The sequence below is a fragment of the Cimex lectularius genome, unplaced genomic scaffold (genome assembly GCF_000648675.2).
Source record: "Cimex lectularius strain Harlan isolate CLEC.00 unplaced genomic scaffold, Clec_2.1 scaffold140, whole genome shotgun sequence".
Classification (NCBI taxonomy): domain Eukaryota; kingdom Metazoa; phylum Arthropoda; class Insecta; order Hemiptera; family Cimicidae; genus Cimex; species Cimex lectularius.
Window position 1 is genome coordinate 1,190,998 of NW_019392728.1, and position 13,631 is coordinate 1,204,628.

A 13,631-nucleotide genomic window follows, 5' to 3' on the forward strand; every position below is an offset into this window, starting at 1 on the left:
GGTCGCGGGTTCGAATCCAGCGGCCCTTCATTCGAACCCGACATACTTACAAATGGGCCTTTTTTCGAAAATACCGGCACTCCGACGGTTTATATGACCTCTGCTGTTGCGAACCCTCGTAAAAAAATAAAATAAAATAAAGAATGTATCTTATCATTCAGGTCCTTTGATGTTTCAAAGACAGCTAAAGGTTAATATATATGCGTGTCCAGCATTAATGGATTGCGTAAAAAGATTATAATTTCTTTAGTATTGTATGTATTTGTCCGGTCCAAGATAAGTTTTCTCTAATAATTAATCCTAAGCATTTAATTTTATTTTTGAATTCCAGAGAGGTTTCTTTAACTTTAGTACATCTAATATTATTTTTGGTATCCTGCAAAGTACTGTGAATGTCCTATAATGACATTTGAGCTGGATTTATTTTTTTCCTTGCCTCTTATTGCTTTGCACTCTTATGTTATTGCACTATGCACAATTTATTTGGCCTACATTTACAGCAACATTAGCATCACTAGAGGCTATGTATAATTTTTTTTTTTTTTGCTTCATCCAGAGGATATTTTGCCATTTTTGATACCCCCACGTGTCAGTCAAAGGACTATAAGGGAATGTCTGGCTACGGCACCCGAGAAACCGGCAACCTATCAGCACCAGGCCGGGGAAGCGGAGGTTCCAATTATTTCAATTGTTTTTCCTTTGTCTCATTTAAGGGATGAGTTGTACTAGACTACGTTCATTCTAATCCCTGGCCGGGGTTCTTTTCAACCAAGAGAGCCGCCTTATGCGGACCCCCGGTCCACACACCCCCGACCTCATCCCGGTATTCAATGATTCCACTTCATTTAAGTGATTTTTATATGTTCATATTAATAGATTTTAAGAATTTGTATAGTAGGTCAAATGCTGATACATTGTTACAGGCTAGTAATGTACTAAGGTTGGAAGGCTTGGCAACGCTTTCATTTGAGTGAAGTTTTGTAAGTAAAATTTCCCGTTGCTCTTCGAATTCTGGGCATTCTAAAAATATGTGGTCTGGGTCTATACTGATGTCAATGTATAAATTTAAATCATCCGGGTGTATACTCCGGCTGCAAAATTTCATTGCATCGGAAATTTTATTACATAAACCCTGAATAGTGGAGATGATAGTTTAAAAATGGGAGGGAGAGAGTGAGAAGGAACAATATAGGGAGTTTTGGTAGTTGCATAAAACTACATTTCAATTTAATAATACATACGTAAAATTCGTCTTAATATTGCAAGGAACTTAAGTAAATAATTTTCTTCCGTTTTGTAAACAAGTGATCGATTATCATCGATTTTTTTTAAAGTGAATATTAACAATCAACTTTCAACCAGTGGCACGGAAAATCCGCGTCTGTTATCTAAGCTTCTTACAGCCCATACGTACAGAACAAAAGTAATTTATACAACATCTAAACGATAAAGCCCCTTCTGAAAACGCGCCGGGGACTTCGCCATTAACGGCGTTCGGCCCGATTCTCTCCGAAATGGGGTGGATCTCCTACCAACTTTGCGGCTAAGCCCGCCCTCACCATTTTGACGCTTCCTCTCTTAATGGGCCGTGTTCTGCAAGAGTGGCAACAAGCACATCCGGCATGTAAAATATTTCGTATGGTAAGTGAATCAAAACGTATGAGAGGAAAAAGTACCTAATATAATTAACTAAGCAGAAAAACAGTCAGTATTCTGGACAGAATGAATTATCTGGTTAAAATATCAAACAGGTCAAAAATTAAGTAATAACAACAAAAAACACACAAAAACCAAAACTACAAATTCTGAACATAAATACACCAACAAGTCGAAAGTAAAGCAAAAACATTTTTGGAGCGTAATAGCATCACATTGATTTTTGAGCAGAACAGTGCACAAAATGAGCACGGGAAAAAATAGGTAATCAAAATATGGTTTTTCACTACGCTCCTTTGTCCGTCTGGTAAAAGTTAGTGAGAACGCATCAGCGGCAACTTTTTTGCATTTAGTTTCGCTCATACAAATATGCTAACGAAACAATTTTTTTTCTTTTTATGCTTCAACATGAGAAAAACCAACACACAAATTGATAAAAATACACTCACTAATCGTCTAGTAAATACATTACATAACAATACAAGAAAAAACCCTGATTAATTAAATTACTGAAACACATAAACCTAGAAAACTAAGACTACGAAGACAACAAAAATTCTTCACGCTTTTTACAAGCTTATAATAATGGCAAGATTGGCAGAATAACGCACAACATAACAAGTAAAGTAATTCCTATCAAACAGAAAAGCTGGGTGTAGGAGACGAGGAGTCAAACCACTTTACAATACATTTATCGTATTATTATCCATTAAAAAACCATGAGCTCTCTGGGATTAGAACCCAGAACCCCTAGCGTGGAAAATACGATTCGGACGCCCAACCACTGGGCCACCACGTTCCCTTACCGAGGAAGATAGCGAAATGTCGAAACGGGTAAATATCGGCAGAACTAACGTACAAACTTCCAACACAGACTTTAGCAGGAACTCCAATTTACCTCAGTGTTTCGTATTGAATATATAAATTAATAAATAAATCTTGTATAGGATGATTTCACAGAACAGTGCAATTCGTTCATTGATGAAAGCTGATTAGTCTGTTAACTGTTGTTTTTAAATCAAATTATTTGTAAAGAAAGGATAAACAGAAGATAAATTAAGCTATCGAATTATGATGTCAACTGTGCTCATTTTCTTCCAATTGTATTAATTGGAGTAGCCCGGTCTCTAACTATCATCTCCTTTCTTTTACCACAGATGACAAAGCGTTATATATCAAAGTCTTAATCAATTCGTCCTCGAGGGACAATTTGAATATGTGGTCCGTATTTTTAAACGGGAGAAAATATTTATACGAAACCGATGATGACGCCGGTTCGACGGACAGTTAGCTCCACCTGGAGAAAGTCATTAGCCGATACAGGACCCCTGGACATCGCGCCCTGCTGAATGTTAACGCAATGGCCATGGGTCATTTGTGACCGTTAGCCGCACCTGCCTCACGCGTGCTGCATCCCTCTCGGCATGGACGATATCGAAACCGTCTACAGTAGTAACTAAGCAACACCTTTAAATTTTCGTATTGTTTAAAGCATTTTCTACCACGATTTAAACGTACCGTGCTGTTACTATACGAATGTAATTGCGTTATATAAGGGTAACGTGTTTTGCACCTTGTCAAAAAGTTCATAGAGACTAAGGCAATCAAATCCGTTTAACTTTACAATATAACAATCAATTATTAACGGTCACTAATCACCACACATAACAATCACTATTTAATTTCTACAATAAAGTAAATGTATTAGGTTTATGGTACTCGTTGGGTTGGCGAAATACCGAAACACGTCTGTTAGACAAATCGGGCATACATAGGCATCAAAAATATCGGTGATGATCAAATTACATGAACATAAGTTGTTGGGCCATCTTTGGCCATCACAACGAGCTTATTCACAGATATCTTATCAGTCAGGTGCATTTTATCGTCCAAACTAGCAAGAATTCACAGCCCAAGATCATCGCAAGTGATCAAACTGCAAATTCATCACCTCACAGTCCATAGCAAAAATAAGTGCAAAATCATTTAAAAATTATTAGTTTAGGCTTGTAGTTGTTAACTAACTTTAACATTAATCGAGCTTTATTTAACAATAAATGTGCGTTAGTATTACAATTATTTTAGCATCCGTTGCTGTTCGATCACACAGCTTCAAGAGATTGAGCGATTGCTAATATTTTTAAATAACACCAGGGGCAACAATGTATATCTATTTTGTGAAATATTTAGTGTTAATACATATATCTCACGATCTTTAAATAAATATCTAGCTATTCTATTCAATCTATTCAATGATCAACTTTTATCAACAGTTCATGTAACGGTCAGGGTTGTAGTAAAATTTACCAATAATTACTACTGTACTCCCCCATTCATACGTACACTAAAAATAAAAGGAGAACTCCCATTTGTATATTATGCAACGATTAAGAAGAAACTGCCACCCATATCATTTTCGAATGCGAAGCAATGGCCCTCAACGGAGATGAGACCTAGGTTACCAAGGAGACTCAAGAAGAAGGCTTCTCATATACTCGGTCATCCTAAAAAGGACAATGAGGATCCTTAACGTCCGCACCTACCTAGCCTATTCGGCCTTATCGGAAGTTTTGATTCTCAAGATGAGTTCTGACGCACCTTCCCATACGACAGAATGGTGTTTTACTACCGCAGCTTTGGTGTAGAGTCAGCTCAGCCCCGAGGGGCCAAGATAATCTCGCTCCCCGCTTGCCCATTCCGAGTGGTCGGGTCCACAATAAGCATCAAACCGTATGCCATGCGAAAGGGCTCCCTAAGCCGGAATACATCAGCCTGTTCTCCCGCGCAGAGAAGGCCACTCTACCTCCCAGGATAGAGGGGCTTACCCAGCGTAGAAACTACCGGATCCGCTCCGGCCACGGTTTTGTTTAAAGTGGAATTGCTCACCACCCTCTAGAGGAGACCGCCTACGGTAGAAGCTTCCAATCGAGCTCAGCCTACATCTACGTGCAAAGCATACTCGAGTAGGTTCAACCGATTCACTACCCGTTCCCATCCGCCACCACACACGCATTCGAGGGACTTTTAAGCATAATCATAGCGTCCTCAACGCTTATACGTTGCCATCCGATCCGCCGTATCCCGTGAGGCCGGGTGTATAACGATGGTCATGCGCAAGTTTCGTGCGAAGGTCACAGATAGAAGACAGCTTCTTCTCTAAGTACCCGCCAGGGTCTCGCCACGGCCAACTACGAATCCATTTCCCTTGTAACCGGGGCTGAACCTTGGAACATTTCTGTTACCCCGTAGTACAGATGGCTATGCACCCTCCCTCGTCTATGCCGACAGGATCTGATGCCCTAACTCTCGTGTGCCTCTCATAAGGCAAGAATTCTTTCCCATTCATCAAGAACGACCGTTTCCAACTCTTCTAGTGTGTTGGCACCTGGGTTTCGACGTCGAACTCGTGGCTTAAGTTGGTCTCAAATGTGTTCGACTGGATTCAAATCTGGATTTCGAATTGGCCATACCAAGCACTCAATTCTAACCAAATTCAGGCGTCATCCACAGTACGTGCTTTATAGGGCTAGCAATTTCTCGCATTAGCAAAAATCTCACCGATGTGGGAAGGGGCAAAGGGCCTACATGTTCTAAGATTTTGTCTTGTACGTACATCTGTGAAGTTAGAAATCTTCCTCTCACAACGACCGATTCGCTACGAGGGTACAAGGAAATGCCACCCTAGAGCATTAATGGCCCACAAATGAAATGCCACCTGAGGAACCCTACACCATGTGGCGTGTATTTTCTCCTAAGCGTCTCCAAATGAAATTACCCACATCTGAAGATTTGAGGCCAACTCTCACCTCATCTGTAAAGAAAACTAGTCCCCAATCTTCCAACGTCTAATTCACATGTTCCCATGCGAATTAAAGCCTTCACCTTCTAAGGTGAGGTAAGAAGAGGTACACGAGCCGGGTGCCGTGCCCTGAGGTTATTTTCGTTGATCCTTCTTCTGACAATTCTGGAGGAAATTGAAACATTTCCGATTTGTCATACCAGATTTCTTACCCCATATCCCGTAATGCTGAGGTAGAGTCGGATAACGGAGGAATCTATCGTCCCTCTCGTCTGTACACCTAGGTCGACCCTGTCCTGGCCTTCTAGTTGAAGCCCAGTTCCTCTTGAAGCCCTTCCGTTTGTACAGTGATTTTCATTCAGTCTCCTGGTGACTTCGCACTGGATGTTGTAGAGGAATGTATCCTTACTCTAATAATGATATAAGCCTGCCACTGTCATACTCACTCACTTGCCTAACTGGAGCCATTGAAAAAGGTTTAAGAATCAGAATAAGATCAAATGAAATCAATGAAGGAAAAAGATAAATAAAAAGAAGTCTTTTGGCGTTGCAGAATGGAAGGGGCAAATACCACATTTTGTGCAAATGGATTAAGCAGTACAAAAGTAAACAAAGCATTATTTACTGCTTATTTTGACTACGATAGCTCCTGATTACCTGTAATTAATGTAGAAAGATAATGGATTTAATTTTAAACTAAAAAAAATTGAATAGTGAATTAAACCATCAAAATTGGCCATCAGTGTATATCAGCGTAATGAAACATTGTTGCACAAGCACTGCTAGGGGGCATTTGTAAAGGTTTACAGAGGGCTATTATGCGAGGCAACACTTTCACGAGTCCCAGCCCATTTTTCATTGTTCGCCCACTTAAAATGCAAAACATCAGCCGGCCGGAGATTAAAGGAAATAGGCAGGAAATGCCGGAGAGACGAGACAGATTTCTGTCTCTGTAAATAAGCCACGGCCTCCACGCGGATCGGCCATTGAATTAAACGGCTGATATGATTAAAACTGTATTACTGGTCGGCGCTTGTGGATTAAAATTTATATTGGATTGCTAAAAGATATAATACGGGATTTTACGATCTTTGTGTTAACCCCGTTAGGTCCAGTTAGATCGAGAAAAATGATGATGTAGACTTGTAAGAATCGGCTAGTTAACATTGCTCTATCTAACAGGCCAGGGCCAATATGACATGTAAAGCGGCCCATTGTCGGTCAATATTATTGTACAATGTAGATTGCACAATAATTTGTCGGTTGCCCCTTAACGTTCAATAATACTGTGCAAAATTTTGTTGGTGCAATGAACTTGACTAGTTTCTGCCACCTGTTGATACTTCACAAACTGACTGATATTGCGCAATAATGCCAACAGACGGTGCAATATTTTCCGGTTGTACATGTTCAACTTTTCTTCAATCATGCAATGTATTGCCCAAACTTTCAATATTGTCAACACACGATCAATTAAATTGCACAACAAAAAATATTGTGCAGTAATATTGATCGTCTAGGGGCCGCTTTAGGTCGAAAATGCAGTCGCACTGCTATACATTAGGGCGTAGGCAACCAACATGGCAGCCATGAATTTAACAGCTGTTTTTATTTACACGTATTTTTATTCATAAATACGCATTAATTAAATCACAGAAATATATTTCTTTTGTAATCTCTGAACTATCCTTGTACTCTCAGGCATAATAGATACATCCCATATCCTATAAAGTTGTAGGCTGTTAGACGTTAAGATACAAGCAAGGTATGTCGGCACGAATTGAAGCGAGTCATTCGTTAGTACTTTTCGAGTGCATAGATAACATTTTGAATGAAAGAATTAATTATTTTTCCTTTTTTATTCACTTCTGGCATCTTACAATTTAACACAAAAGAAAACCAAAATAAACAACAATAAGCCTTCAAGGACCGTTACAGCTTTATTTGTGGTTCTACCAAGACCAGTATTGCGGAAAAATTAACGTTTAACATGCAAAGAAAAGAAGGGGGCGACGATCTTACTGGACATTTCTCTATGTGAGTTAACATAAGTTAACATCTTACAAACACGACATTTTTTTCGCTAGAAATTGATAAACTTATTGCTACAGTTTAATAAAGTGTTCTTAATTGTATCTTGTTACTTCTGCAATCGTACATTGCATCGTACATTCTCATTTTGATATTAAAAAAGAAAAAGTAGAAACCTAGTGATTTATGCAAACACCCTCCCTCGTCCAGATGAATGTTCCTCCCTTCAAGGAGCGTAAGTTTAAAAATACCTTATTCATACACTTCAGGTTTACAACGGGATAAGAAAAGAAGAAAATGCTGAGGGGGAAAAGGATGAAAAACGGCGGCAACTTAGGTTAGATTTATGCCTTGTTAAAGTGTGTTTAGATCCACGCGGAAGGGCGTGGCCACGGAGGATTTAATTGAAGTTTTAAAAAAAGTTTCTTTTTCCTCTTAGTGACAATGTTAATGTAAGTCCTGGGTTAAATGTAAGAGACCCTCGCCACTTAATAATTTCCTCTTTTTTTCGTCAATCCCCTCCCAGACCTGGGAAAGTTGGCCCTCGGGGGTCTCCCTTCCGATTGCTTTAATCAGGCGGAAACTTTCCAGAGTTCGGTCGGCGTCACTTCATTTGCGATATTCCACAAAAATAACACTGACTTCGGTCAAACCGTATTAATTTGTGTAAAGAAGGTTTTTGTTGTCTGGGAAAAATGTTTCTGGAAAAAGACAAAAGAGAAGCTTCTTCACTTACCTTAATTGTGTTAACGGATTTGTTGACAGCGGCGGTGGGCTGGGACATAAGTCCGTCAACATGAAGTCCAAGTCGCTTGCGAGAGAAGACAGTAACTGTAACATTAAAAATGAAAATTATTACTATTAATGATCCTACAAAATGTATCAAAGTGTATAAACTTTCTTTTAACCTAAAAAGTCGTCAATATTAAAATACTTCATATTTAACCTTTCCATATTTACAGTACTGGTCTGCAATATTAGTGTACATTTATTTTATCGATAAATTTAATAAGCTCTTCCGCTTAAATGCCAGCAAAATTCGATCGCTCTCTCTCTCTCTCTCGCTCTCTCTCTCTCTCTCTCTCTCTCTCTCCCCCTCTCCTTCCCTCCCTTTTACTTTCTTTCTTTATCCTTCTATTTCTACCCATCTCATTCTCACTCTATCTAGATATCCATCTAGCCCATCTTCTCTTTCTCCATCACTCAGACTGTCTGCCTCTCTCTTTCTCTCTCTCTCCCTCCCTTTTTATTTTCTTTCTTTATCCTTCTATTTCTCTCCATCTCACTCACTCTCTCTCTCTCCCCTCCTTCTCTCGTACTCTCTCTATCACCCTCACAATCTATTAATTATTCTCAATCTATTTATCATCTTTCTATCTGTATCCTTGTATATCTACCTCAATCTCACTATCTGATATATCCCTCTTTCTCACTCACTCTCCTTATACCACTCTCCATCAACATTCTCTAGCTATCTCCCTCTATCATTTTCAAGCACTCCCACTTTCTGTCTATGAACTCATTTATCTAACACTTTTCAATACGAAATTATTGCAAATCGGATATATTGTTGAGCATTTGTTTGCCTGTGTGCTGTTAGTCGTTTTTATTTGTTTTTCTTTAATTGAACATCGAGGAGACTATAGTGCTGTTTCCCCTCATTAAAAATACACGAAGAAAATATAGTTAGTAGGGTTTTGTGTCATATCTAAACCGTGATGAACTGCAAGAATAGGCGTAACCAATGATAACTGTGTCTCCACCATATCATAGAAAGTTCGCAGAACAATTTCTGTTCAAATAATCATTTCAAATTCAGCACAACATTTTAACTATGTTGGATAATATATTTGTTTTTCTTTTAAAAGAAACTGAGGGGATTACATTCTGGTGTTCCCCTCATCTGAATATATAGATAAAAGTTTATAAACGTTGTTGAAAAAATGGGAAAAAACACAACCGATACATTAGAACATTGGATAAATAGCTGCTAGGATAAATTTATTATATCAACAAAGAACACTTCACACATCATAGTATCCGGAAAATCCTGTTCCGTATCTAACACAACTGATACTTGGTGCCTCTGAGTTTCCATTGGAGTTCAGATTAATAGACCTTTAAATTGCGTTTGTTAGGGATACTTGTATAAGGTTCTGTATGACCAGATGTTCGACATTAGTTGAATTAAATAATTAAATGCAGTTGAATAAACAATTCTATGTAGCACCCAGCCGTCTGTTCTTTTAAAAAGATACAATAAGAGAAGATTAACACCCCCGAGTCCTTAATGTAAGTGTGCAAGATTATACACGAGGGAGCATTTATGCAGGGTGCAACATGATGGATAGCCGAAGTACCGAGAATAAAACACCTTTAAAGGTGTGGGCCGGGGCCGGGTTCTTTCTCACCATAACTTACACAGAAAAGCCCCGGTGGATTCGGAGGGAATTTCATACGAAAAACGGATTTATACTCTTTCCCGCCGCTAAGAATGTGGAGCGAATTTAATAAATGGCGTCAAAGGAAAGTGGGAGGCGATAAACAATATCTTGATTTATAACGGCGAGGGTGGGAAGACAATAAGAGGTGAAAGAAAGAGAACAAGGCCCTTATGCGGTACACTTCAAATGGGATATATGCTATATGGCATAACTTTCGTCGTATGATCCTCAGCATCCTCTCAGAAAGGCTCCTACTAAAAATTCTTCATTGTAATAAATATCGCCTGCCGCATTCCTTTGCTTGACTGATAATTCAATCGTGTCTGCCATTTAAACGAAGAAAAATCAAGGTTTTCCTGGTTTTCCAAACCAGGCGTGAATTTTTTTTTATTCACATTCCCTTGATAAACATATTGAATATAGTAAACAAAACCTAGTAATGCTGACGATAGAGACGTAAAACATAGGCGTGAAGAATTTTATGATGATTAATGTAGATAAGTTTGAGTAAATTGGCTGATTTTTTTAGTCGGTTTTTGGGTCAAAACTAAACAGTGATAAACAGCAAAAATATGTGAAATCTACCGACAATCAATAACTGTGTGTACACAATATCACCAACTATTGAAAAACTCATTTTTAGTGGAATTATCATTCCAAAATGTCCCATGTACCATATCCAAAACTTTTGAACTAAGTTGAAATACCAGAGTTACAAACTTGTTAAAAGACTTGTTAAACAGTTCCTACGATAATATTCTATGGAATAAATGCCTCTACTTTGTAAGCACTCCTCGCGACGACCTAGAAATAATAAAGAGGACGATTTAGAAAATATACATTTCCTAATAAACCTTCCATTGCATAATTTATAGAATTACACTCAAAAATTGAGAGAACTTGAAATAATAGTGATATCATTGATTACTGATTTACATGTATATATACGTACGTACATACATATATACAGACAAATGTACATACAAACACTTGAACGGTCGAGCTTAGCACATCTCCTGCTTTTATAATTTACAATAAATTACCGGCAGGCTTCGAGAATCACCCACTCCGGGTGTCTGACCAGCCACCCTGGGCAGGCTCCAGAGGGTTATCAACAACTAAATCATTTCAGCCCCAAACGCACTTAGTTTCTAAATACATTCACCCTCTCACTTACAATACATTCCTCCCTATTTACTTACCATTCACTCACTTAGATTCATGGAATACTCAATATTCGTCCATCGGGTACACTTTACATCTATTATCACTAACCTAATTGAGGGTCGACGGGGTTCACAATATTCCGCCATCGGCCCTCTCAAACTACACATTCCTGCAGATAAATACATTCGCTCTCAATGATAAGGAACAAACTTTCATTACCGTGCACAATAAAACTGTTTCCCTCAAAGAATCAGGACAGTGGACTCAGATAATAGCAGCTTGCTCAACAAAATTCTTATATCAGGCGGGATTACGCGTGCTCTATATGGGACCAAGGAATTATTCCCTTCAATTAGGTACGGGACATCAAGCAACATTTCTCAGCAAAGAGAGGGAGAAACTTCACACGGACAACTTTTAATAGGCTGCGGATGACCATTCTTGATACACCGATGCTACAATTTTGTTTTAATCATGATTATTATTGGATTTTTAGTATCAGGAGGCCCGTCCTTAACTGCCTTGTCCGCCTTTTCGAACCGTTCAGACCTGACAACCACCTTTTGCAGAGACGCACCAGCTCCTGGTATCTCGCCAATATGTCCACTATGAGGACAAAGAGAGGGTCGACCGGAAGGCAGACAGCAGTAAGCGCGCTGAGGGAGTCGGTTCAGATCTGGTAAGCATAGTCGCTATCGCTTGAATCACCTCAAGCGTATGCCAAATCGTATACAATTCTGTCTTAAACGCTACAGCGCGGTGAGAGGGATCATGAAGTGGAAGCACCATCGCCGGTCTTACATCAGACCAACGAGTCTATGAAGACGGGGCGAAAGCCTGCCTAATAATAGGGTATGACCATTTCAAAAGACACATAATTCCTACGCTAATATTCTACGGAATGAATTCTCTACTTTTTACCCAGCCCTACTCAACGACGTTTCATTTTTCATATGAACCTACCAAATACTTCCTAACCAAAACTTCAAATGCAAAAAAACTAACGTAACTAATACAAAGCTCCACACATTATATTACCAGACTCATAGAGATACGACTTATTAAAAAAGTAATTAATCAAAAACTCCATGTATAAATGTTTTAATCGATATCTCCAACAAGACTCCACGGCTTTTGAACCACCTTAAGTCATTCACTCAATATACCTAGTTATAAACCTAATAAATTTGAGTTTCGACAAAAGGCAACTATTGTTTGAAATGTCTTCCCCAAGCTATTCTTTGAGGAATGAATATGAATAATGCATGGACCGTTCACGAAAATGCACTGTTTGAACGATTTTCAATTAATTAATCTTTATGAGAGCTGCTGGTTGAGATAAAAAGTCAGTGTCATGACTGGGATTCGAACCCACCACCTTCAGCTAAATACGCCGCTACTCTACCACTTGAGCTATCGTTACTTCGATCCACTTGGACACCAACTTCCCATCTCAGCCCACCTTTTTGAATTTTCCCTCCTTTTTTCCATTTTTCAAGGTCGTGGGTTCGAATCCCGCTCGTGACACTGACTTTTTTATCTCAACCATACCTCTCATAAAGATTAATTAATTGAAAAAAGTTATTTGGTCAATCGGACCACGAAATCTAATGTATTTGAACGATGATGAAGTTAGTCGGTGATGGAGTAATCTGACCTACGATAATCACAGCAAAAAGAGGGATCTCCTGTTGTTTGTTTTTCAATATGACACATTGAAAAAGAGTAAGAAATAATTTATAACTTATTTCGTCTCGCTGACTGATTACATCGCTTTGAATTGGATTATTCGAATACTGCTTTCCTAATCCATCAGTTCCAACTCAATGGATAATTCAGGCGAGTTGAATAGGTGTGTTAAAATAAGAGGAATCTAGTTGATTGATGAAAACATTAATTTTCAGCGAATAATGTAATGATTGACAGGAGGGATAGCATTAATGCCCCCTACATGCACTAACGGCCATTAACATTAGCGACTCCCTGTTTCCCATTTACACATATGGATCTGCTAGGAACACGCGTATATATATAATCCCTCAGACTTATCCCTTTGCCATTAGGGGGTGAGGCTTAAGTAATTTATATCCGTTGGGTTATGTGTTTACGGCAGGCCCCTGAGTTCGAGAGGAGAAAGAGCTCGGTGTAAAAAAAAAGGCTGGAAATTTACGTCCGGATTACTACGTGCTTTCATAAAGAATCCAAAAGGGAACGGAGGCATTCATCAGCCTTTTGATCCACTACGGAATAACATAACGAAAAAAAAGGAAAGGGGGAGGAATATTCACAAATTGTTGTACCCAGCCAAGCACGTGTCCTCCAAGTATCGTCCTTTCAATGACTCAATCTATTGTCACGGTTCAACGCCGTCAGTCCACAAAACACAAATAAATATTTGTAACCAAAACAAATCGCGAAAACGTTTTACTATCAATAATAAAAATAATTGTCTACAAAACGCTTTGATTGGCAGTGTTTGCAAGGGTTGACAAAACAAAGAAATCCATAAGGGATCATGATGAATTATTAATCAC

General features: G+C 38.8%; 1 protein-coding gene across 2 annotated transcripts in view; it reads right to left on the reverse strand.

Moving 5' to 3' along the window:
- LOC106665170 (protein sprint) overlaps window positions 1–13,631 on the reverse strand; it is a 450,469-nt gene that overhangs the window by 342,883 nt on the left and 93,955 nt on the right. For both annotated transcript variants that reach the window (XM_014391409.2, XM_014391412.2), the window contains one exon: window positions 8,223–8,317. In XM_014391409.2, coding sequence (XP_014246895.1) covers window positions 8,223–8,317 — 95 coding nt within the window. The remainder of the gene's footprint in view (window positions 1–8,222; window positions 8,318–13,631) is intronic.